Source organism: Centropristis striata, chromosome 19 (assembly GCF_030273125.1).
Source record: "Centropristis striata isolate RG_2023a ecotype Rhode Island chromosome 19, C.striata_1.0, whole genome shotgun sequence".
Lineage (NCBI taxonomy): Eukaryota > Metazoa > Chordata > Actinopteri > Perciformes > Serranidae > Centropristis > Centropristis striata.
The window spans coordinates 22361245-22388388 of record NC_081535.1 but is presented as its reverse complement, the minus strand read 5'-3'; the positions used below and the strand labels follow the sequence as shown (position 1 = coordinate 22388388).

The following is a 27144-nucleotide window of genomic DNA, read 5'->3' as shown; positions in this document are numbered from 1 at the left end:
CTAACGGACTTGAACACAACAGCGACATCACTAGAGTTTCAGGCAAGCCGTGCTGCCTTTACTGCTGTCGGGAAAATTGGTCATTATAAAGGCTGCGTTCCACACCTCTCATATCCTTCCACCGTTCTCCTTCTTTTTTCACAGCCATTATTCCCCTGACAAAATGCGAGTATGTCCAAACACATTGGGGGTGTAAATAATGAATAGAGTATCCTTATTGTGAACGTGTTTGGCTTTAATTCGTCACGCACTAGGACCGCGCAGCCGTGTGTCAGCTGATGAGGCAGCCAGATATATGCGTCGCCAGTCTGATGGCCCGCAGCATTCTCAGCTGAAAACGGATGTGTCCGCTGTAACAGGCCCATGTCTGAAAACCCAGACAGACGGTCACATTTCACCACAAAGTCAGCTTCACTCGAGTACGTCGGCTAAAGTCGAGACAGGTAAAACTCTATGTGTATGTAAAACGAGCTCATATGTCTACATTATGTCCCGTTAACGTGTTGTTGTCTCGCTAGTGATCCTCTGTGTTATTTCTTTATCCGCAGCAGAGGCAGAGCAAGATGGAGTGTGAGTGGAAGCCAGACGAGCAAGGACTTCAACAGATTTTACAGCTGCTCAAAGAGTCTCAGTCGCCAGATACGTCCACACAGAGATCCGTCCAGCAAGTATCCTTTTCTTATGTCAGACACGGTTTATTATAACACGTGTTTAGTCAGTTGTTAGGGCTTAATAAATGTCACATAGACTCAACAGGCTAGCGGTTGCTAACACTAGCCTGGGTGGTAACCGTTATAAGCAGGTACGCAGGTGTTGACCCGCTGGGACTTTTTGTCTCTAATAAGCTCTACAAAGCAGCGCTGAATTACTAATGTCTGTCCATTTATTACACCAGAGACTGATTTATTATGCCAGGTTAATTACTGTTCGCTACTATACAATGAAACGTAGCATGTAGGTTTAATCCAGCAGTTAATACACCCCTACTTTCATTGTCCTCCAGCAGCAAAATGTAGGTTAACAGCCTATAAATGCAGCACTCCTGTATGTTATCCACAATCTTATCTTCTTACAACACTGAGCAAAGTGCTGCTCAGCTTATAGCTAAACATGATATTCATTTGACACTGATATCGTCACCCTGTTAAAATAATCGCCTAACTCATTTTTTTCAAGTTTTGCAGGAAACACAAAAAACTTCACCAAAAGTGTAACATATGACATTTATTGATCATCTCACTCAAAAAGGATGTAACAAAGGATGGCTATTGGCATAGTAATAACACTGTGTGTAAATTGTGTAACTTAAGAGAAATGAATGACTTTTTGAACATGCCTTTGTGACTTAAGCAAGATATGGTAACATTTTATTTTGAAGGTGTCTACATAAGAGTCACACAAGCCTGTCAGAAACATGACATGACAAGTATCATGAGCATTAATGTTACTTCAAAGTGTCATTAATGTTCATGACACATCCCATGTCATGTTTATGACACGCTCAGTTCACTCTTATGTAGACATCTTCAAAATAAAGTGTTACCATATCTTGCTTAAGTCCCAAAGGTATGTTCAAAAATGGCCTAAGTCACATTTTATTTTGATTTAGGCACATGATCTGATCAACTGAGGATGTAGGCGATTTTACCATAGGTGGCCGGCATCATGAGGAGATGATGTAGGCAAAAAAAACAATTTTGATAAAAAATGACTTAGGTGATTATTTTAACAGTGTGACGATATGAAAAGTAAGAAGTGAGTTTCCAAAGCAAATATTACAATGTTGTGTATTACAGTAATAATATAATGATGGAAAAAGTGTTACTATACATTACAAACATATCCGCAGTCTGGAAAAGGTCAGGGTGTTACACTAAAATATGTACACTAAACTTATAATATATTCAAAGATATGATATATAAGCATTAAAAAGTGCTGGGTTTCTGTTCAAAATGTGCAGACAAGGGGGAAAAGGAGATTTGATCGAAATTCCCTCAAATCTAATCAGAGATTTAAGGATATAATTGAAATCTGAATAAAGTAAATCCTCTGACCAAAATATCTTGATTCACATTAAATACAAATTAAAAATGAAAACCTGGATTTTGCTACATTATTTTCAGCTTTCAATATCACATTTGCTATCACATCTCCCTCCACGGAGAGCTGTAAGGCTTTGTCCACACTCCAACCTAAAAATTAAACACGTTTAACCAGCCTCTTCTACGAGCATTAGACCCAGACATAAAATACAGTTGGGCTTACAAAAGTGGGAACGAAAGCTGTCTGGGCGATGTGTGGTTCAGTAATGAAAGCTGTGTAACATTTAAAGTGCATTATAAATCTGCACTGCTGTCAAATGCAAATGTGCTCCAGCATTTTGTACAAATCGCTACATACTTTTGAGAGAACAATTATTACCCACTGCTCCATGCTGCTGCTCCTTATGTTGCCGGTTGCATGCTGATCCTAAATGAATTGCTTACGTAACGCTTCATATGCCCTGCATCATTAACTCATGGAGCTGCTGTTAAAGCTCCTAAATACACCATCTGTCTGGGGAGGTACAGTATTCTGTCTTGTCATATGACACATTTATAACCCCCCCTACAACCACACACACCCTCTCCCCTCACATACGTTACACTGTCACATTACACCACCACTTGACAACATAAACTTTTGCCCTTTCTACATGTCTTCAGATGAAAGAATCTGTTTCTGCCTTTATTACCATGTGACTGCTTATATGTCCACAACCTTCTACCATAGTTAATGTCAGCACGTTGTCTTCCTCAACCACTTTTCACAGAGACTTGAGCAGCTCAACCAGTATCCAGACTTTAACAACTATTTGATATTTGTTTTGACAAAGTTAAAATCAGAAGGTAAGCCCTCTGTCTGCTTTTTCAGTGTGTCATTTTGCCATATCTGTACCGTGTTCCTAGATAATCTGGACAGTGTGCATGTCCGACATGTCATTTTTATGTAACGGCTCAGTGACAGGTCTGTTTGGCCATGACTCGGGTGACCCGATGGCATCTTTGCCACAGATGATGTGGCACTCGGAATATGGGTCGCTCTAATTTTAAACCTAATTCCTGGCAACACTCAACTCTTGGCTTGACTGTCTGCACAGTAGATGACCGAAATGTTAAGTGGTGTTAAGACATTATGGGATGCTCTTGCACTATCGCTCCTAGTTCAGATGCAACAAGCCACAAATATTTAAAAATGTACAGAACAAAAAGTCCAGATTTTAGTTAGTCACGTAATCACTTTTACTAGGAAATCTACTGTGTAAATAAGTGTTTCATACAAATAGTTGTTGTCATCCATAATTTCTGTATGTATTGACTGTGTTTATGTTCTGCTGCTTGCATGCTGGTTGGAATATAAAAGAACATAAAGGCAAAAAAATCAACTAAAATGTAATATTAGAATATCTTTTATCTGTCTTTTTTCTACCCCCCTCCTAAGATGAACCAACACGGTCCCTGAGTGGGCTGATACTGAAGAACAATGTGAAAGCCCACTATCAGAACTTCCCTAATGGCGTGTCTGATTTCATCAAGAGCGAGTGCCTCCAAAACATCGGAGACTCTTCGCCCCTCATCCGGGCCACTGTGGGTAAGTTACATCCTCTGGGTTTACTCAATGTGATTGCTTCCTTTGAAGACATGAAGTGATTACTCATCATAACTCGCTTGTATATGTCTATAAAAGAAAAATATCCTTGCACTGAATTGTGGCACTATTGAAAGCATTTTTGGGGGGATTATTTATCCTGCGTAGTTCTCTGGTGGTGTAGATTTGTTTATATGCTGACACAACATGCTGTCGCATTAAACGTACGGATGATTACATCAGTTACTTTTGAAATGTCAATTTTTCAGTAGTTGCAGTGGACATGGAAAAAGCAGGTTAAAGGAAACTGAGTCTATTAATGAATTGCTTTTTTTCATCTTCAGACCATAGCTTGTAATAATGGATATTTGTCTGTAAAGCGGGGGTTTGTGGGTACTCGTAGGACATATTTTCATTCAGATATCTTGAGGTCAGAGTTCAAGGGGCCCTTTTGAAAATGGCAATGCCAGTTTTTCCTCACCAAAATGTATCCATGTATCCATCCAATGTACCATGGTTGTAGATTTCTACACTTATTTGCGCAGAGAACCATTAAAGTATCAGCATGTTTATTGCCAGCTTTTGATGGTTCAAATGGTCAAATATAGCATATTTTAGATAAGTCATGGTTGTTGTAAATCTCCTCTGAATGTCTCCCTGTTGTTGTTGTTGTTGCTGCACTCAGCTTTTATGTGTGATTTAACAATACAAAAACATGCTGATATCTACATATGCATAGCCAGTAGCCACCTAGCCATTCAGCCCAACTTAAAGCTATTTATTTGCTATTTTATACTTTGTTTTTGTGACAATGCTAACCTAACGACTGTCTGTATGGAGCATATCCCTACTAATGCATTATAGACTCTAATGTGTTGTTTAATTACAGTCTCAGTTTCAATCACTTGACTGTGCATTGTTAGTAATTTCGTCAAACCGGTGTAAGTAGTAGTAACTCTTCTCAAAACAGGTATCCTCATCACCACCATCGCCTCCAAGGGAGAGCTCCAAAACTGGCCGGAGCTTCTGCCTAAACTCTGCCTGCTGTTGGATTCTGAGGACTACAACACATGTGAGGTGAGGACACACGGGACACACGGGAGATGTAGATGGGATCTGTGGGAATAGATGTCCCCATACCGACATTGGTATTTGTCTGTTGTATGGAAGACCTTAAATATCTTTTTTCCCCACAAGTTTATGCAAAGAGCAAGTTATCTAAGCATGAAATCACTGGATTTGTTACATACTACAGCTTCTCAAAATGCATATTTTTTTTTGCTATTTTTGCATAAATCTGACATGTTCAGCGGCATTTGAAATGGGAAAAATACACTTTCTGACCAAACAAAAGTACCATTATACATTGAAAACTCTACACAGTTTACAACTAAATGGCACATTATTTATTCACCCAGTCTATTCTACCAGGGGACTGTCAGGATTTGTTCACATTAAAATCCTAAAATTAAACATGTTTGACATACTATGAAAGCCCCCCAACCAGCTTAATCTCCAAACATTTAGACTGAATTATGAAAACAGGGGGTCTGGAAAAACATGTTCTATATGCAGGGTGCATACAAAGTCTTGACATTTTTGAAAATGCTACATTTTATTATGTTTTCAAGGTCAGGAATAGGCTTGAATTTGACTTTACTCCTTAAAAAATGCTTGATTTTCAACATTAACATTCAATCAACGTTAATATTTGAAGTGAAACAATCCAATTGCCATATTTGTTGTCTCCTGGATCTCACGGACAAGCTAAACTAGCTTATAGCTAAATTTGTTGATCCCTTATTTTCGCAATTAGCATGCATTAAATAATCATGAACACAATGTACAATGATAGTTCATGTGGTTAAATAAACAGTGTTTATATGTACGAGCTGTAGATTTAAGGCTAAGATCTAAGGCGTTGGGAGTCTGAAAATCTTTTGTTTAGGTACTTTGAAAGTGCTTGAAAAGTGCACTTGGCATTATTCAGATATGATGATGATGTAATTCTTTTAATATTGGGTGCTGGCGTAACATTTGGTTTCCCTAATATTACTTTTTGTCACTGTGTGTGTGTGTGTGTGTGTGTGTGTGTGTGTGTGTGAGAGAGAGAGAGATTAAGTAAATTTGTGTCATACCACACTTGTGCTGTAAGTAGACATGTCTGGGCAAACGGGCGCTTGCCTGTCTGTTTTTTTTTTTTTTATTGTGGAAAAGGGAAGAGAGAGCTGGGTCAGCTATAAAGCAGCATCTGGATAGCATCCTGCTGGCCAGATGAGCTAAAGGCAGTCTCACAGCAGGAGCAGCAGCCACAACTGCAGATTATTCAACATGGAATCATTTATTCTCGTTCTATCTTTTTTTTTTTTTCCCACAGAACCATTATGACCCCATTTCCTGACTTGTCACGCACCACCACCCTGAATACCTTTCATAATATGTACATCAGCAAAAACAACAGTGTTGTTCTGTTTTATGCTGCAGGTTTTTTCTCTGTAGTCCCTCTTTACCCATTTTTTTTGCAAATTTTGAAAAATATCTTTAAGTACTTTGATTGCTTTACATTACTGTACTTACAAAAAGTTCTTGATTGCATTTAGTAGAAGTGCTTGATGTCTTGAATTCTTGATTATGTATGTTAACGCTTCTATAGTTATTACATTGAAATGGTGGAGAAATGCTCGAGTGCAACCACCACTAAAATGACAATACATTAGACGGTAGTGGATGCTGGATCATCTGATCTGTGTAATGGTGCCGCACCCACACTTAGTCTCACATACACTCTCTGGTTGTTAATATGCTGCCTGCTGCATGTGCCTCTGACATCAGCCGCTAAAGGGAAGGTGGATGCATTACATTGGCGAGCTGGCACAAATTAAGCTTCATGTTATACTGTAACATGCTAAGCTGTGTTGAAGGGAATTTGTAATGTATCCCGGCGGGATTATTCATCACCACTTACAGCAGGAACGTTCACTGTACTATCTGAATTTAAAGGAAGAGGTGTGACAGAGAAATGGCTCTCCACGTTGCACCACTGCCGGCCTCTCTTATAAAGCTCATTCAGAAGCTGAGATTTAGGTCAGCTATTTACTGCAGAGGATCTTGAAGTGTATGTGTGTACGAGGCTTAGCGCGGAACAGCGACCAAATGTAGAAACTCCTCATAAGGCTCTCTATGATTTTGAAAAGCAGCTTGGAGGCTGAAAAGCTTCTTAACGTCTGATGTTGAGGATGGTTAAGTTGGTTTTGGATGAAAAAAAGTTGTCTTCTAATCTTTTAATAATAAGGTGCAAAATTTAGATTTTAAAAGCCTTTAGTATTTTCGGCTACTCATTATAAAGTTTGTTGTTTGGCCTGTTTATGTCCAGTATCATTGGGGTAGGGAAGCAAACATATTCTATCATGTCCTATAGATTCCTTTGTGCTGTTACAGTGCTATATTTATGGATATTACAGGGACTGCAGTAGATGTTCTGATAGCATCAAAAAAGTAACCTTTTTGTTCTCTGTATATGGTGGAGTGTTCTTCATTCTACTTTCCTGAAAATTAAATGAAAAATTCTTAATATATTGCCTTGCTCATTGTAAAATCTGTCATGATATAGAAGTTATGATTCATTATACTGTGAGATTCTTGCCAGTACATAGCCCTAATAAATACTCGCAGAGCCTGACACAGACACCAGTGTGGCTATATTCTGCGGTAATGGATGTAGGAAATCCCAGTAATGTTCTTAGCACTAAAATATCGATTCAAACCATTATAGGAGGTGAGGTTATAGATATAAGGGGGAAATAAATAGCAGCTATTCCTGCACAAGACAGGTACTTTGTGAAGCTGAGCTTGTTTTATCGCGTAGGAAGTGGACAATGTTAGATTGTATGTATATATATATATATATATGGAGCTACTATCATGTCAAACAACGTCATTTTTTTAAAATTTATAAACGGAAAGCTTTTTCATACATGTTTCACTACACTGCACCTGCAACCTTGTAGCTTTTGTGTCATGTTGAGTGTTCTGGCTGTTATTCTCAAAGGCTTCACCTTGAGCTACTTTGGTTTGTATTGTACCTCATTAATGCGTTGCTTTGGACAAAAGCCAAATGAATAACTGTAATACCTTACACTGAGTTTACTGCACAATTAGTACTAGTTTGTAGTTCTTGCCTTAACATATTTTAATCAGAAAAGATCAAGCATATGTCTGCAGATGTGCAGCAACCAGAATGAATACCGTCTACAGTGTTAATGTATTAGAGGCATCTCTCCATGTCGTGCCAAACTCATTTTTAAGGTGTTGACTGTTGCCATAGAGACCCTTAAATAATCTACACCGTTACTGCCATCCATACTTTGATATCTATTTTGGGAATATGTTTGGTGGCTGCGAGTGTACGGTTTCAGAGCAGTGTGTACTCTGTAATCTAAGCGCAGTGAAACATGTGTCGATGCATGTTGGCCTTGAGCCATTTGATCAGTCTGCATGTCCTTTTGTGTTGTGCCTTTCCAGTATATGTGTGCAAGGTGATCCTCATCACTCTGTTACTGAATCATCCTCACTGTGAGTGTGCAGCAGTCTCATACTGAGCTCATCTCTGCTGGTGTTAGAGGGTACAGAGGGTTGGATATGTGCTGTAGTTAGGGTATTTTATTGTCTTCTTAATATAATCTTCTGAAGTATTTTTGTTCAACAAACCACATGCATTTATACAATAAAAAAAAAAAAGAACACCATTACCATGTAGGGGTGGGCGATATGGCCCGAAAAGAATATCATAATATTTCAGGGTATTTTTGCAAAAACAATATTCTTGACGATATGACAAAATATCAAAAAATATATAGAAATTTTAAGAGTCTGTATGAATAAAAACCGTGCAACAAAATAAGAATCAACCATAATTCTAAATTGTAGTGTAAAGGGGAAGTCTCAAAATCTCAACAGTTGCCAAATACAAAAAATGTACTCTTGACTCTTCAAGGTAAAATGGAAGTATTAGAAAATAATAAAAAATTATACTGCAAATGTCAGTGGTTGAATGTAACTAAATACATGACTCAAGTACTGTATTTTAGTACAATTATGAGGTACATCTACTTAACTTTATACTTCTACTTCACTACATTTTAAAGGCAAGTATTGTATTTTTCAGTGCCAGCTTTAGTTATTTTTCACATCAACATTTAACATGAAAAACATAATTAATAATTAAAAATTATTAAGTAGTTAAAATCAGCCCTACCTTGACAACATGAAAATGCTGCTCACATAAATGCTTCAAAAATAATTATCTGGCAACAATATATATAGAATTATATACAACAATCTAAGTGGGTCATTCTGCATAACGAGTACTTTTAGTTTAGTTACTTTAAGTACATTTCGATGCTGATACTTTTGTACCTGAATGCAATGATTTGACGTCCCTACGTCAAGAATGTTGCCATTATTGCGATATGCTTTTTTTTTTATCATATAAAAAAAATATACCAGTATTATCGTGAATGATACGATATGGCTCAGTCCTGTTAACATCTCATTGCCTCAGTGGTATCAGCAGTTGCAGCTGAACCATAGGTCTTTTTGGTGCTTTCAGAGTTGTCGGAAGAACCCCCTGTGCCGCCACGCTCCACCCTTCTCTACATGTCTATAAAAAGACAGTAGCAGGTGTGTTGGATGCCGAGTGTAATGTTGGTTGATGTCTTTATATAGGTTTTGCCTGAGAGCAGTTTTACTGTCATGATTAATGGCACCTGAAACAGCACTGCCAAGATCAACTTGATGTTACTCTAGAGAGCAAACGATTACATACGAACGTGCTTTGTCACCTCGTTGCTGGTTTGTACTGTGACATTATTGACATTTGGCAGAGCAGGAGCCTTAAGGAGCTGTTTAGTTGACTAAATGCATCCCTCCCCTTTCTCTGACTGGCTGTCATCTGCATGACTTGCATTCTCGCGTTTAATGACCTTCCATAGCAGGACTTGAAAGGAGGATTACATTTGAGATGCTTCAGCGTCACTGGAATGCTTGAAGGCCACTCCCATTTCTCTGCCCTTCTCTGTTGACACGCGGGCACAGAAACACCTGCATTATGTTTTGACGTCAGTGTGAGCTGTCACTTTCACATGGGATTCATCACAACGGAGCTACATTTCAGTATAGTATATAGTTTGTAGAACCTGAATCTATTATGATTCATTTGAGAGAGAAAAAAGCAAAGCATAACTATTAAAGTATTGTCCTTTTTTGTCTAGACTGGAAAATTTAAAGATCTTGCACGAGGTTTAAGATTATTGATTAATCTGGTTTTTATTTTATGTGCCCAGAAAATAGTGAAAATGACATTCATAGTTTCCCAGAGAGCAGTGTGACATTTTCAGGAATTATATTAGATTTTACCAACAGAAGGAGATAATCAGCATACAGTGATATAAAGTAGAGAAAGAAGCAGATGTTTCAATTTTAGCAGCTGAAACAAGCAATTTAGAACAACAAGGTATTTTTGCTTAAAAAATACTTGATCAACACTCAAAATGTTCTATCAACTGAAACAATAATTTCGGCTAATGTCTCAAGACTATCCAGTCTCATACACATCAAATCCGTTTGCCTTTGTCCGTTTCAATGTGTCAGCAGTACCCTGCAGAGTAAAATTGAGAAACGTGTGTATCATAATCACTTTGTCTCCTCCGGTTTGTGACCTTGACGGTGTCCTCCTCAAACCCTTTGGACTTTAGAAACAGCATGCATTTATTGAACTTCAAAAAACCCCCAATGTTTTTTATATTGGATTTTCTTTAATGTAATCAACTGGGTAAAAGAGATAAATCAAATAAACTACAGAATATATACTGTGTATACGTTTCATTTTACCAGCAGTCGTACAAAATATAACAAATGTGGTATTCTCTTGTCTTTTCCAGTCTCATACACATCAAATCCTTTTGTCTTTGTCTGTTTTTATGTCACCCAAAAAACAGTCCTATTAATTTATCAGTACCCTGCACAGTAAAATTAAGACATGTGTGTATACTAATGAGGGAGATGACTGTGTGTTCACCTTGGTTACACTTTGTCTCCTCCGGTTGGTGACCTTGATGGTGTCCTCCTCCTACCCTCCTTGTCTCATTTCATCCCTTTGGCTCCTCCACATTTTTTGAGCCCGTTCTGTATCTGTCATCTGAAAGGAATGCTGACATGGGAACGGTTTCCATGGAAACCCATTTCAGACACCGTCGGTGTCGGTGCTGTGCTTTTTTTTTTCTTTTTTCTTGTATCTGCTTCTCAGGCTGCATTTTTATGAGACACACTGAAGTCTGCAGCATATTGTGAACAGTGAACACGCATACTAACCATCAGTCAAGCAGCGAGTATTAAGAAAGAGATGCAGAGAGAGAGATGGTGTGTGTGTATGTGTGTGGATAAGTGTGTGACTGCTTGCCAACTGTTTGAAGGTTATTAGAGCAGAAGGGGATGAATCCTATTGAAGATCATGGATGATGAGGTTGAACGCATTTTTGAGCGCACGACTGTTCAAATACTGGAACAAGATCCTCTATATGACCTATCCTTATATAAACACTGTGATATTACATTTGCTCACTGCAGAGCCAGTACAATATGAACACATATTAACAATGTGTTGAGAATGTATTGCAAAAATGTGTGAAGTAAAAATAAACAGAGGAAGGTGAGCAGGAACCTAAATCCATTCCACCTCCACATTCCTTTGTTACAGCTGCAGTGTAACCTGCCTGGAGGTTGGCTGTTAGTGCTGCTCGACTATGACAAAAATCATAAGCACGATCAATTTGGTTAATATGGAGATCACGATATATATATATGATTACTTAGCATTAATTTATTGAACTTCAAAAAAAACATATGAACTTAATATATTTAACTGAAAATAATAATTGAAAAACAAAAATTAGATTAATCAAATAAACTAAATACAATATACCTTGTACATATACATTTGAATAAATAATAATGTAAAAAATATATAGAAATGAAAAAAAATGATAATTTGATCTTTGTTATAGCAAGTGCAATTCCACAACCTACTGAAATCTGCTAAACAAATATTCAACATTTTAGTAAAATATATTTAACATATTCCAGTCAAGCACCACTTTAAAGGGATGGGTGCATTGGATTGATAATGCAAAACAAAAGAAGACCATCATTGTGTAACACAATGTGGCACAAAAATAGTTTTTATCTCAATTATCTTGTTTAAATAAAGTCTGATTTATTTTCCAGCTCTATTGGGTGTCTGGAAAGTAGACATTTTCATCACAATCTCTGTCTTTCTCCTTTTTGTTTTGTCCCTCAGGGAGCGTTTGGAGCCCTGCAGAAGATCTGCGAGGACTCTGCTGAGATCCTGGACAGTGACATTCTGGATCGTCCCCTCAACATCATGATCCCCAAGTTCCTGCAGTTTTTTAAGCACAACAGTCCCAAGATTAGGTATGACATTTTCCAAATGCCCCATTTGTGTTGACTGTAAAGTTTGATTTCAATTGTGCCTACTGTAGGCACCAAGTAGGTTGATAAGAAGTGTCAGATTTTTACACTCAAAGCTTTAATTGAGAGTTCAAATAAAGCTTTAAAAAAACTAGTGAATATGCTTTATGCATTTAGGGGTTAAATCAGTAGTGACAGAGCAGAGAAGAAGACAAAAGCTACATTCATAGCATGCGACACGTGAGAAAAACATGTTTGTTTGGTTCATAAGTGGTGGTTATTGTGTTGCAGGTCTCATGCCATCGCCTGTGTTAATCAGTTCATCATCAGCAGGACTCAGGCTCTCATGCTGCACATCGACCCTTTCATCGAGGCAAGTCTGACTGGAGTGTCTTTGTTGTCTTTGTCTCTGTGACACAAAAATGCACATAAACATACCCTGTCAGGAAGACAAACGGTCTAACCCCAATGAGAAATACTTCTTTCCCTCAGGCCACTATCTCTCACATCACTAAATACAAGTTATTGCACTGACTGCTCACTGACAGTATGTGTGTGCTTTACATTTCAGCTTGTCCCCCTTGTTTTAAATCCCTTCTGAAAATCATGTTGTAACTCCCATGCCAAAAGGTTCAAGGCATGATCAGATTTGACCTTAGATTTTATGTAGTTCTTTTTCTGGCCTTTTAAATATATTTTTTATCATGTACTATGTTGGGCTTTAAAGGACAGAACATTAACTTAAAATAAAATGCTAACCTAATATTTTGCCCGGGGTAACATTTGTAAATAATATTGTAACAAAATACATAGAGTAGTGATGCTTTTAATAGCAACATGTGCCATCTTTAAAATGTCAGGCAGTAATAAAATTGGAAGAGGCAGTTACAGAGCTAAGATGTCTGCACTGGTACCATATGGAAAATATGCTATTGCTGCAAAACATAGGGAAAAATGCACTTAAATGACAGTTCATATTGAAATACAGATTTTTTTTCCAATTAACTGTAGTGCTCAAAATACCATTTGAAAACAAAAATGCAATCTCTCTATCCAGCAATAATGACCTGGTTACTCAAGATAATCCACACACCTTGTTGTGAGCAGCTTCATGCAGGAACTATTTTCAGTAGATTTGGTAAACTTTCCTAATGGTCATGTTCATAACACATTCAAGGACTGTTGGAAATTTGAAAATCTGACAATAAGTTCAATTTTTTCATTCATTCTGGCTATGATAAATGGCATGATTTCGGTAATGACTGTCCCACCTCTGCCATATTTGTTCTGGAACACACATTGTATTTTATTTGCTATTCAATTATTATAATTGTTTGTAGTACTTGCAGTTGTTTCCCACGGTACAAAGAATGCATCTGACTGTGGCGTCTCTCTCCCGTCTGTAGAATCTGTTTGCACTGGCGACAGATGAGGAACCAGAAGTGAGGAAAAATGTGTGCAGAGCTCTAGTCATGTTGCTGGAAGTTCGCCTGGATCGTCTCCTGCCACATATGCATAACATCATAGAGGTGAGTGAGTTCAGGAAGTTAGAGAGAGAGAGAGAGACGGTGAAAGTGAGAGTGGAAGAGTAAAGCTTAGTTAAATACTGTTGTAAAGATGAAGAATGAATATACACATTTCTCAGATCAGACTTTTTTTCTCTTTTTTTAATGGTTTTACTGTATTTATATACAATATTTCAATTTTTTTTCTATTGCCAATAATGTGTGTTGTGCTCCTGCACTGGGTGTCATGTTCCTTATGATAAACATAGACACTGTCAATAAATTTGAGACCATCCTGTATACACTAGGGTGTCATAAATACTTGCTTGTGCAATTAAACTGCAGCTGAGAATAGTCTCCCAACAAACACACTATTTACTCATGTTTGAGTGAAGCAAATAGTCATTCTTATTCCTTAATGATACGCTCCTGATGACACTCTGTTGACAGATGGCTTTTTAGGCTACAAATGTAGTTGCAATAGTTTTTTTAAAATAAAATATTAAGTTTGTAGACAGATAAGTAAAAGCCTTGGGAAAGCTTTGAAAATGCCCAATTTGGACTGTAATGTTTTTTTTTGGGCTTTTTCATGCCTTTAATGGACAGGATAGTTGAAGAGAGACAGGAAACAGGGGGCAGAGAGAGGGGAATGACATGCAGTAAAGGGCCGTCCGATGCGGGACTCGAACCGGGGCCAGCTACAGCGAGGACTATAGCCTCTACACATGGGGCGCCTGCGTAACCCACTACGCTACCGACCACCCTGGACTGTAATGTTTTAAAAGTTAAAAATAGGCTTGAATTTTAAATATACTGATCAAAACATTTAAACAAAAAAATAAGTAAAATAAGTGCCCGTATAAATTGAGGATAAATGATAAAGGATAAGGATAAATTAATCCTGTAAATTATTTTTAGTAACATTTATAGTAACAATTTAGATGTGATGATAAAGGCTTCAAACATAGATTGGTTTTAGTGCCTTGAAAGTGCTTGAAATGTGCTTTAATTTTACTTTTAAAAACCTCTGAATGTACAAAAGATTAAATTTCCCTTTACTTCCATCTCAGTACATGCTGCAGAGGACTCAGGACCAAGATGAAAATGTAGCCTTGGAAGCCTGTGAGTTCTGGCTTACTCTGGCGGAGCAGCCTGTGTGTAAGGAAGTGCTGTGTGGACACCTCTCCCAGTAAGAATACACACGCACACACTCACATGTCCATACAACACAAAAATCAACACTCACAGTGGTAATATTGATAGCTAATGATTCATAGCAACCTTGACAGTAAGTGAGTACAGACCTTGTACCAGGATGATATTCTTCCTCCTCACCTCAGAACAGCTGATTAAGAACCCTGACTGTTGACCTCAGCCGTAACATCCGTCACCGCACTGTCACATTAAACTGCGCCCACAGCAGGAATCACATGTGACTGATTACTTGTGGGCTCTGACATATCCTTGCCCTTTGTTCTCATCATTTTTCCTTTGGCTTCTGCTCCAGGCTCACTCCAGTGCTTGTCAATGGGATGAAGTACTCTGAGATTGACATAATCCTGCTCAAGGTCAGTTTATATAGCCTAATATTTGTACATGTAGGTGGAAAGATGAATGATCCCATGACTCAAGATGACATGTAGTTCGATTAAGTCGTTTGTGTGACTGTGTGATGTACACATACAGGTGCATCTCAATAAATTAGAATATCATGGAAAAGTCCATTTCCAGTAGTTCAAGTCAAATAGTCCACCCAAGAATTGAGTGCATGTAGATGGACTTACTTTTCAGATGCCAACATTTCTGTATTAAACATACTTTTTAAAATTGGTCTTTTGTAATATATATATTTTTTTGAGACACTGAATTTTAGGTCTTCATTAAATGTATTCCATAATCATAATTAGAAGAAGATAAATGAATTAAGACATGAAATGTTTCATTCCGTGTGTAATGGATCTATATAATGTATTATTTCCACTTTTTGAATTGAATTACTGACATAAATAAACTTTTCTATAATATTCTAATATTTTGAGATGCACCTGTACATGCAACTTTTCTTCATTTTAAAGGGACAGTTCAGAATCCATGCAAATTACCGCAGGGAAAGCAGCAAAGTGTATTTTAGCCACCTAAAAAAGAGGCCAACCTAATAACAAAAAAAAGAGTCAGCATCAGCCCTATAGACAGCCCTTTCTGATGGGGAAATGAAGCGTTGCTGCTCTACTGCTGCCTCTATCGTTTCGTTTCTTTGTGTTATTGTGTCTTTGAATCCGAACTAACCTTTTAAAATACTATATATATATATATATATATATAAATATATATATATATAAATTAAAACCAACCAATCAATGCAGCTGCAGACCAGCAACTCCTGTGTTCTGGGAGGTAAAATAACTGTTTTTGTCAAAGGGGGTGGTGGCTTCAAAAAAGGGGCTGTTTGATGACAAGATAAAGCGGTGAAAACATTCTAAATACAGCGTATACCTAAAGTGATATTTTTTCTATGGATAAGTGCCTCAACCCCACCTCATACCCCACAGTTAACATGACTCTATTTCATTCTGTACATTCGTCATCAGGGAGACATTGAAGAAGATGAGGCCATTCCAGACAACGAGCAAGACATCAGACCGCGCTTCCATCGCTCCCGCACAGTTGCCCAGCAGCATGAGGGCGATGGGATCGAGGACGACGAAGATGAGGATGATGAACTGGATGATGACGATGACACTATCTCTGATTGGAACCTGCGTGAGTTCTGTGCCTGTGCAAATGGAGCTGTCTAGGTGTCCCTCCAGCCTCCATATGATTACAAATTCTATCTTTTCATCCCATTCTCTTATCTGAGAGCTAGGAAATATGACAGTGTATTCATCACTTGTCTTTTCTTTGTGTCTACTGTACCTGTGATGTCTGTATGATGTTTGTCTGCACACTTCTATGTTTGTATGTATGTCTCCCTGCTTTTTACCAATCATTAGGTAAGTGTTCAGCTGCTGCGTTGGACGTGTTGGCCAACGTGTTCAGGGATGATCTGCTGCTGCACATTCTGCCGCTACTCAAAGAGCTGCTCTTCCATCCTGAGTGGGTAGTTAAAGAGTCTGGCATCCTCGTGCTTGGGGCTATAGCTGAAGGTAAGAAGGCGAAAAAAGAAAAAGAAGGGGAGAGTGAAGTCTCCACTAGAATTTATAATCAGAAGAAATGACACTGTTCTAATCCCTGTCCCCAGGCTGTATGCAGGGTATGATCCCATACCTGCCTGAGCTCATTCCCCATCTCGTCCAGTGTTTGTCTGACAAGAAGGCCCTGGTGCGTTCCATCACCTGCTGGACACTCAGCCGCTACGCCCACTGGGTTGTCAGCCAGCCCCCAGATACTTACCTGAAGCCTCTAATGACGGAGCTGCTCAAACGTATTCTGGACAGCAACAAGCGTGTGCAGGAGGCTGCTTGCAGGTAGGCAAGAAGTCACGAAAAGTCATGTCATTTTACAGCACATTAGGAACCCTGAACTTCATTTGGACTTGTGCTGCACAGACATTTATCCTCCGGGTGTTGAAATTCATCCAGATTTCTTTGTTGTGAGGTAATATCGACAAATTGCTTGCTATATGATGTTTCCTTCCCTCTCCTGTTTTCAGTGCCTTTGCCACTTTGGAGGAGGAGGCATGTACAGAGCTGGTACCCTACCTGGCATTTATCCTGGACACACTGGTGTTCGCATTCAGCAAGTACCAGCACAAAAATCTGCTCATTCTTTACGACGCCATTGGAACACTTGCAGACTCAGTGGGACATCATCTCAATAAACCGGTATGCAAAACAGAAAGATTGACTCCGTTTCACTTCACATTTGCATGCAACTAATAAAATTAGCACACCCTATTTGCTGTTTCTTCCTCATTTCAATTCTGTAGTAGTGAGTGTACTGTCTGATGTGATAGTATAGACATCATGCCCAAACAGTAAACAAGCATCAACAAATCCCCCATGCATCTGTAATTATCACAACCACTCATTAGTTGCATACTGTGACTGTTTAAAGACTCATTTAATCTTTGTTATTTTTTAGGAATACATCCAGATGTTGATGCCTCCACTGATCCAGAAATGGAACCAGCTAAAAGATGAAGACAAAGATCTCTTCCCTTTATTAGAAGTTAGTGTCTGATTCGAAGTTACTGCCTGTACGAATCATTTAGCAGATAGTGATTCAGTTCTGTGATGATAACTGTGTATGAACAGGCAGCTGACTGTATCTCCCCCCTGTCTGCCTTCCTCAGTGTCTGTCGTCTGTAGCTACTGCCCTGCAGAGCGGTTTTCTGCCATACTGTGAGCCTGTGTACCAGCGCTGCGTTAACCTGGTCCAGAAGACCCTTGCTCAAGCCATGGTGAGTGTGTAGGACCCTTAAATGTATACACACACACACACACACACACACACACACACACTATCTTATCCACTAAAAATTTACTCTTTTCCTGTGTGTATATATAAAAGGAGCATATTTGAGCTGCTTGATCTCTACATTCTTGACCCTACCTCCTACAGCCAGGTTAAATTTTATAATTGAGGGGGGTGTAAATAACCATTACCAACTGCTAAACTTCTTAATTTTTGCTTTTTTCATAGCAGTGAAAAATTCATTTAGAGGGACTTATTTTTGTTATGACAAATAAAAGTCCAACATATATGATAAATATGTCAGATTTCAAGAGATTTTGTTCAGTCAAATTACAGAATAACCCTGACTGGTGTACAGGTTTACCTTTAATCAAAGTGGATGGGACTCGTGTTTTCAGGATTAATAGCTGAATTCATAACTAGAGAACTTAACTTTACATCTCATATTTTAATTATAATTTTATTATCTCCTAAATATTGATGCTAACTTAATCCATATCTTATCTTATTTTCTACCATTCTTCACTGTCCTAGCTTTATCAGTCACAGCCAGACCAGTATGAGGCCCCTGACAAAGACTTCATGATCGTAGCTTTGGATCTTCTCAGTGGACTGGCTGAAGGATTAGGAGGCACCATTGAGGAGCTGGTGGCCCGCAGCAACATCCTCACCCTCATGTACCAGTGCATGCAGGTGAAGAAAGTGAATAACATGCCACTTATCTGATTAACCGATGAAGTCACTTGCATTGTTCACCCTTTGTTGTTCTCTTCAGGACAAAATGCCAGAAGTGCGTCAGAGTTCTTTTGCTCTGCTGGGGGATTTAACCAAGGCTTGTTTCCAACACGTCAAACCATGCATCGGTAGGTCCTGTGCAGTTCACTCTAAAAAAAACAACAACACTTTTTGGCAATAAGTTGTTGGCCAGTTGCTAAGTTGACTCGCTTTCCTTCTTCCAGCTGATTTTATGCCCATACTGGGTACTAATTTAAACCCAGAATTAATATCAGTGTGCAACAATGCTACATGGGCAATTGGAGAGATATCTATACAAATGGGTGAGTGTCTCAATTTCAACAAATTACCAAAATATATCACCATTTTCATGCTATTTTTCACTATCAAAATAAAGTAAACTGTTAACAGATTTCTTTACATTGTTTCTTACTGCATCTACACCCTTAGGGTCTGAAATGCAGCCGTATGTTGCCATGGTGCTGCACCAGCTGGTGGAGATCATTAACAGGCCCAATACTCCAAAGACTCTTCTGGAAAACACAGGTACCACTCGGTGGCAGTGCTGAGCCAGCCAGCCAGGTTGCCACACACAGGGAGGTGCTCACACACACTCAGGTCCATTCAGTCAGCTTTGACCACACTCACTAGGGTGCCTGTCTTGCCCTTTAATCTCTATACAAAAACCCTTCCCAAGCCATGGGCCTTACAGGTTTGGCTGGTTTCACCAAAGTATGCTAAGTATTTAAGATAATGATTTGCAACCTGGCAGTGTGACCGGTAAATGGAGATAAAAGAAAAGGAAACCTTGGTGTAGACTTTTTGAAACTCTTGAATCGAATGTAAGTGCCCAGTCTTGGAAATAACTAATGTGGACTGACTGTGCACCATCAGGTGAGGTAGAAACAGAACAAAATGCAAAACACAGGCAGTGATAGGCGAGTTCATAGCCTCACATAGTTAACTTTTACCGTAAGACAACATACATAACAATAACTACTCATAAATGATTGAGAGAACACCTAAATGGCACTGAGCCTAGAGCTTTAAAATAAGGTTACACTGTGCTCTTGTTTCACCAATTAAATTGGGGGTTATGACTTGATAAATCAAAGAGACTGTCTCATCAAAAAGATGCATTCAAGGGTGAAGTGTAACCTGCCTAAATTAAAGAAAATCTAGGGACTCTGTAGATGTGTTCCTGTTTGTTTGCTGTCAGTTTATTTGTTGCTTTTATTTACTGTTCTTTAAATGTGGATGCATATCTGCCAATAGATGTTAAATGTTGTTAAGAATGGCCAATGTTTGATGCAGGATACGTAATGATTATTAATTAACTGTGTTGATTTTTATAAGAATTTATTAATGTTTGCATCTGACAAATGGACTTTTTCACCTTTTGCATGTTTTCAATGTGTTAATTGAAAACACGACAGTGATACAAAATTACTTCATTAACTACATGAACTAAATTTTAATAGACAGCCATGTAACACCACAGTCAGTGTAAGGGATGGTTTGGATTTTTTGAAGTGGGGTTGTATGAGGTACTAATCCATAGTGTCCCCAGTTTGAAGAAGCAGGTAAAAGTGTCAGCACAGAAGCAAAGCAGTGTACTGCTGTGGACAAGGCTAACCTTAAAATAAACCAATTTCAGTTTAAATCTACAACCATATTTAGAATTTTCAACCCTTTACGCTGACAGCTCTTTTTGACAGGGAACTGAAGCCGTTAAATCCATCTTCAACACCACCAGGTTCCTTTGAAAAATACCCCAGTAATTTAACATTGCAGAACACAGGAGTTACTGATTGACCACTGCCACGATTGGTTGGTTTGGTTGTGTTATTGTGTGACTTTGATACTTTTAAATCGTTAGTTCTGTATCCAAAAAATACAAACAAACTCACTGATTGCAGCAGTGGTAGATCAGCAACTTCTATGTTCTGTGAGGTAAAGTACTGTTTTTGTTTTTTTGTCTGGTGGCTTTGAAGAGACCATAGAAAGTGCTTTCTGACAGCAAGGTAAAGCAGTTAAAATATTCTACATAAAGTGTATAATTAAGCTGAAATATTTTTTATGTGGCTAAAATACATTTTGCTGCTGCCCCTGGCATTAGCAGTACATTGCTTAGCTTCCTAGTTGCTACTCCTGCCTGTTTCTCCAAACTGTACTGCAGGTAACACACTGGCTGTGGATAAGTACCTCATACAACCACACTTTAAAAAAATCCAAACTATCCCTTTAAAGGTGGACGTGGCAGTGTTGTTGGCATTTTGTAGTTTATTTTGATGAGCTTATCCTGCACTGAACTTTATTCTAATGAGCATACCATCTGCTTTCTGCATGTGTCATTGGACTGTTCATAAATGCCTGTTTGTTAATGAGAATGTTGCATAGTTTTGTGTCTCTTAAACTTAGGTCCTCCCTCCTCTCTGCCTCATAAGAACCTGCTGTGCTGGATACTAGTCTCCCTCCATGTAGTTGGCTTGGAGTAATCTGTCATTTCTTTTCAAAAGAACAAAAAAAAAACCTTTCTGTTTGTTATGGAAAATTAACATTTGTGAGTTTAAGGGAGAAATCTCTGAAAGCCCAAGTGAACTGCTCTTGTTTAGGACACTCACATACACATGCTACACCTCAGCTAGCCTGTGTCTTTACATTGAGACCTACATTTTAAATCAAGCTAATGAATTATCAATCGTAACAGATTTTGACTAGCTTTTCGATCCATATGATTTGTGAAAGCAGATGCCATTGTTTGCCTTTTTCTATGAATGTCCTGTCAAAGTTGTCAATGTGTTCTCCCTTAAACGTGTTGTATGTTTTTTTTAGAGTGTCATATTTTACATTCCTCCCCCATGACTGAAGGGGCAGAAATAATCAACACTAGTGAAATCTTCTGTTTATTATCATACACAGATTATGTTGATTTATGTCTCTGAGTTGTTTGTTTTTTCTTTATTTTTCTCCTCCCCCTCCTCATTGCTCATGTCTTGGTTGGCGTTTGGTGGTGTGTAACCGTGATTGCGTTACCTTAGCAATAACAATTGGTCGTCTTGGTTACGTTTGTCCTCAAGAGGTGGCACCCATGCTACAGCAGTTTATAAGACCCTGGTGTGTATTATTCAATCTTTTATTTAATTCATCTCCTCTCTGCTTTCTTCCTCTCTTCTCGTCTGTCTGCTGTTGCTCCCTTTTCTCCCCTGTTGCTCTCCTCTCCTCACTCCTCACTTTCCTTCTCAAAAGAAATCTTTTCAGTTTTTTATTTTTATTTTATTTTTTTCTTATCAGTTTGTAATCATTGCCAACCATGTGACTAACCCTGTCCTCTTTTAGGTCCTACTTGTGATTTGTTTTTGCCTCAGTAGCACCTTCATGTATTATACATTAATTTGTTTAATTTCTAGTTTTTTTGTCATTGTTAACTGTCGCTAACCTAAAAGATGCATGGGATCAGATTTGTCACATGCCTGCTGGTTCAACAACAGAGAAAGGATGCAGTCTTTGCTGCAAAAGAGCATTCCTAAATCCCTTTCTCGTATCGTAGTCACCCAGCTGCATGTGCCTGTCCCAAAAAAAAAAGACCCCAAACCTTCTCTAGTCAATCTTTTAAAAAGTAATGTTATTTTCAAGGTGCTATAGATGAGGTTTTGCTGAACACACTGCTCATAGACAAACGTGAAGTTATAAAAGCTCAAAGATGTTTTGTTAAAAGTAAAACTGTTTAATTTGTTTTTATTTGAATCTGTTTTGTGTGCATGCTTGACTTGTCTCTCAGATCATTATAGACACAGTTTTCTGCTCACATGGATGTATGCATAGAGTCTAATATGTTTCTATTGATAAGGAAGACAAGTATTAATGATAAGAAAACACCTAAACATTACATTTGTGTTAAGGATGGAAATAGGCTATATTTCTCATGAATATAATGTATTAATTCATATAGGTATTGCAGTAGCCATTCATAGTGGCAGTTGTTAGTATATTTATACACAATTGTGAAACTGTTTGTGATATGTCTGATGTTAAATTTAGTCGTCCTTGTTATCAGGTGCACTTCTCTACGAAATATAAGAGACAATGAGGAGAAAGACTCTGCGTTCAGAGGAATTTGCACTATGATCAGTGTAAATCCAGGAGGTGTAGTGCAGGTGAGGTCCAGTAATATGAAGGTAGTGCGGTCATTATGCTATCAGCTGCTGCAGAAGTTGAAATGTTGCCTCACCTCTCTTCTCTGGAACAGGATTTTATATTCTTCTGTGACGCAGTGGCCTCCTGGGTAAATCCAAAGGACGATCTCAGAGACATGTTCTACAAGGTAAAAGCTGTACATGCTTATAATTTGCTGGATTCAATTTAAATTCATGTTACTGGTGAATTACTCTAGTTAAGTGAAATTTAAGGAATATAAGAGTTGGCTTACTTAGGCAGCTTGTCTGCCCCGCAGTGGTGAAATTGAGGAATAGCAGTTGTTACTGCAGATAACCCTGTAACACACACAATCTATTTTAAAAGGCAGCAGTCTGTTACAACTTGCTATCATCTTCTCCTGATGTTTAATTTCAGATCCTTCACGGCTTTAAGAACCAGGTGGGAGAGGACAACTGGAGTCGCTTCTCAGATCAGTTCCCCATGCCACTGAAGGAGCGGCTGGCAACCTTTTACGGGGTGTAACTGTTTCCACAGCAGTGTGCCTCATCACTGGGGTCAGTTTTCTCTCTGATATAATTTGTTTTTGTAGAAAATACATTAACCCTCTGAACCCCAAGCTGTTTCAGGGCTTTTTTTGTTTTGCTGTTTTTACATTTTTCTCACTGTTGCCTTGTATTTCAAGTCCTTTACCTCTAAGGAATCAGCACAATCATGGCTAGAAGTGTGAACAACTTCTTAATGTCTTTTGTGCAGAATAACACCATTATAATGACATAAATTATTTAAAAACAACAACAACAAAAAACACAAGATAATTTCCCAGATAATTATGTTGCCCAGATAATTTCCTTTTTCCTTTTTTTTTCTTTTAATAAAATGGAAATCATACATACAACATTTTTTCTAGGTGGTTTTCACAGTTTCTTTCTATGATAAACGGTGCATTTGTGGCTATATTTTAAAGAAAACATGTTTTGCTGGGGTTCAGAGGGTTAAAAAAACATGCTGATTTCAGTATTTAATATAAGAGAAATGTTGCAGCTCTAACAAGGCCTCTCTTTCTCTGCACAGGTCATTCACTATGGGAGACAATATAGGGAACCTCTTATACCCAGGGAACATGTTACCCTTTACTGGGGGGAAGGGTCTGCCTGCTGAGGGGAGGGAAGGGGTGCGGACCCCTCCCCGACCTGAAGGACGGGGAGGGTGGGAGGTGGTAGCTGCAGTGCTCAGTGCCCCCATGCACAGGCAAGGGGGGAAAGGGACTGCCAGAACAACCTTATCATGGGAGGAAAATTTATGTTATCACATGTCAATCATAAATAATGAAACCGATCACCTTTTTCTCTCCATTTAATCTCCAAACATGTTTATTTCTGTTACCTGAAAATACTGAAAAAGAAATGTAAGCAAAAACTTTTGCAAAACTCTGTAAAGCATTTGCTCTTTAATCTTGGTTAAATGAAGAGTTGGCACATTGAGAGGTGCAGAATATGGTCTTAGGAGCAAATGTGCATTTATTATCATGTCAGCCAGGTAAATGGCATGCAGTAGGTAGTTCTCTATACAACTGGATTCTGCCACTAGAGTAGAAGACTGTTCTTAGTTAAGTTGAAGGTTAATCAAGAGGTATTTTCTCTACATACAAGGGTAGCTTTAAGCTAAGGAATAGCAGCTGAAAGCAGTATAATGAATCCAACTCTGAGGAATATAGGTTTAAAATGCTCCATATCATCAAAAATAAGTTATCACCTATATAGTTTTCAGTTTTTCAGTTTTTCTATTCTTTATCAGGGCAAACGCTGTTAATTATGTCACTGGAGAGCACAAGATTTTCTTTTAAGAGCAGCTTTTCTGGGAATAGGTAGCATGCTTGTATCATTGTGAAAAGCTGTGGAGCATTAGTGGTGTGTGTTGCGTTTGACAGCTGTCATTGCCCTGTGATAAGGTTCTTCTTTGACCTTGTAATTTATCTATTTACAGTACTTTTTGTTTTTGTTTTGTTTCCTCTACCTGAGAATTACGGCAAACAGCTGTAATGTAGCATGACTGGGTTTACACACACACGAATTTAGGAAACGTGTAAAATCTTGGCTGTGATGTAACGTCAGAGTGAATCTCTCGGTTTGGTCTCGTGGCGTGAATTTTGACACATGGACATTGATCAGCAAGATAGAAAAGCTTTAGATGCTTACAATCCTTTATATTGTCTGAGCCTCGTGAAGGAATAATGAAGGCGTATAGGTGATACCACAATGACACGAATCCCGTCTTAGTGATTTTTGTGACTTTGGCTGTCAGAACCATGCAGTCCATCGAATGAATGTTAAATATGTTTCTCAATGTACTGAAGTTTTTCTTCTTGGTTGTTTGGCTTCTTGTGCTAAAAAGCATGATCTTGAGGATGACTGTGTAATGTTTCGGGTGGTTGTGTTTTGTGGGGTACTTTCATCTCTTGCATGTTGGTGGCCCCTCACAGCCCAACACATAGTGGGAAGGGGATAACGGGAGGGAGGGGAGCTTCAATTAAAGGTAAAAAGTACATAGTAACCATTTATGTATTGCAACACTGGGACTTTTTTCACATAAATCTTGCTGGAGTGTTCTCCCTAAAACTTTAACCCCATAGCTGGATGTATAGTTTTTAAAAACTGTGAAACTACAACATTGTCTCTGGTTGTTTTGCGCTGTTATATTTTATAAAGTGTGTTTAAGTTACGGATAGCCTAAATGTATTCCATGATGGGTTGAGATAGGAATTTCTCTTTTTAATTTAGATTTTTTATGCCCTGCCAGTCATTTATCCTCTGCTGGCCAGAGTAATAACTGCAGTATTTTAACCCTTTTGCGATGCACATGACATGCACTTAAACTTTAAATGGCAAGTGCTTGAAATTAATAATGTAGCCAAACCCTTTTGAAATAGTGTTAAGACATGATTAATTAAGTATTGCTGCTAAAAAAAAAAATGTATTTACCTAATGCAATAAGTGTCTCGTTACAACGGGGTTACTAGATTGTGAAAGTGCTTTAGTGTCTTATATAAACTCTCACAATATAAAATATAACTAATCTCTTAGATTTAACATTAATGAGGTGAATACAGGATATAATGCATCATGGAATACAGAGGCAAATGTATGTGCCACATCATTTTGTGTTTTGAAGTGATTTTGTCTGTCACATTCCAGCTGTTTGGCATGCAAAAAAATGGAGTAATCATGGCTTGATGGGGTGTGTGTGTGTGCACGGTCCTGTTATTCTTTCATTGAAAGAGTGTAGGTCTACAAAACACATGCAAAACAATCCCCATTATTACTGTGCTGTATTTCTGACTTGACTGCTGCTATACATTGTAGTTGTGTTTCACTACTTGAATACGTGTTTTCTATGTGTTAACCTCAGGTTGTCTGTGTTCAGTGTTATTTGTTATCATTTTCCCCAATGTGTACGCCTTTATGCATCTCCTCTCAAAGATTAGTAAAACTTTGCCCTTCATGTTTAAAGTGGGTAAACGATGGGTGTTAATTGACATTAATGTTATAGGTGTGCAACACTGCTAGCTGTCAAATGTGATTACAGTTGCAAGGCAAGGGGAGAAGATTAAAATGGTAACTGGCACATACTCCATGTACTTTTTGTCAAAAGTGATTGTTAAAGGACTATGGTAAATATTTAGTGTAATGTGTACACAATGCCTTGAGAGCAAATACTTTGAGGTTTTGTTGGTGTTTTGCAATAGATATACAGTATACTGTATCTAAAGAAACAGGTAACGCCTCATTTAAAAAGTAAAGAAATAGGTTGACAACTCATAAAGATAATGTTATAAACAATTTGCAAATTTAAGTTTGACTTTCTATGAAGCTTTACTGAAAATTTGTATTTTATAAAGCACCCACCAATATTAAGGAATGTCTAGTCGAAGAACTCATGTATTCTCATTTAGCCTTCAAACTTGATTAGACTATTTGCCTTCATCTTTTTTGCTAATAAAAGCAAAAACATCATTTTGATAGACATGGTTTGAATTTTTTTTTAATAAGCTGCTGAATTAAAAAAAAAAGAAGTAATACTTTTGGGGCCACCAAATATTTTGGATCATGCAAAGAATCTATATTGTACTGTAGTAATTTTGTAATATTTGTAAGATGATATAGTGGATGTGACTGGTTACCATTGCTTGAATCTGTACATTGTTCCAATAAATTGTTTACATTA

At 38.1% G+C, this 27144-nt stretch overlaps 1 protein-coding gene across 4 annotated transcripts; it reads left to right on the top strand.

Annotated features, from left to right (window-relative positions):
* Positions 1-296: 296 nt before the first annotated feature.
* On the top strand, positions 297-27144 carry tnpo1 (transportin 1). 4 transcript variants are annotated; one of them, XM_059357582.1, is made up of 25 exons: positions 297-443; positions 549-668; positions 2814-2889; positions 3482-3631; positions 4599-4705; positions 11982-12115; positions 12404-12485; positions 13519-13641; positions 14688-14806; positions 15125-15185; positions 16206-16377; positions 16608-16760; positions 16856-17081; positions 17267-17438; positions 17698-17784; positions 17909-18016; positions 18565-18723; positions 18806-18893; positions 18990-19088; positions 19216-19311; positions 21807-21882; positions 22823-22922; positions 23015-23089; positions 23338-23477; positions 23995-27144. In XM_059357582.1, the coding sequence occupies exons 2-24, from the start codon at positions 564-566 to the stop codon at positions 23443-23445; spliced, it is 2676 nt and encodes an 891-aa protein (XP_059213565.1). In that variant the 5' UTR covers positions 297-443; positions 549-563; the 3' UTR covers positions 23446-23477; positions 23995-27144. The 4 variants fall into 4 exon arrangements, 3 of the variants coding, with proteins under 3 accessions (XP_059213565.1, XP_059213567.1, XP_059213566.1); XM_059357583.1 differs by having other exon boundaries at positions 319-443; positions 519-668; XR_009396199.1 differs by lacking the exons at positions 21807-21882; positions 23338-23477; positions 23995-27144.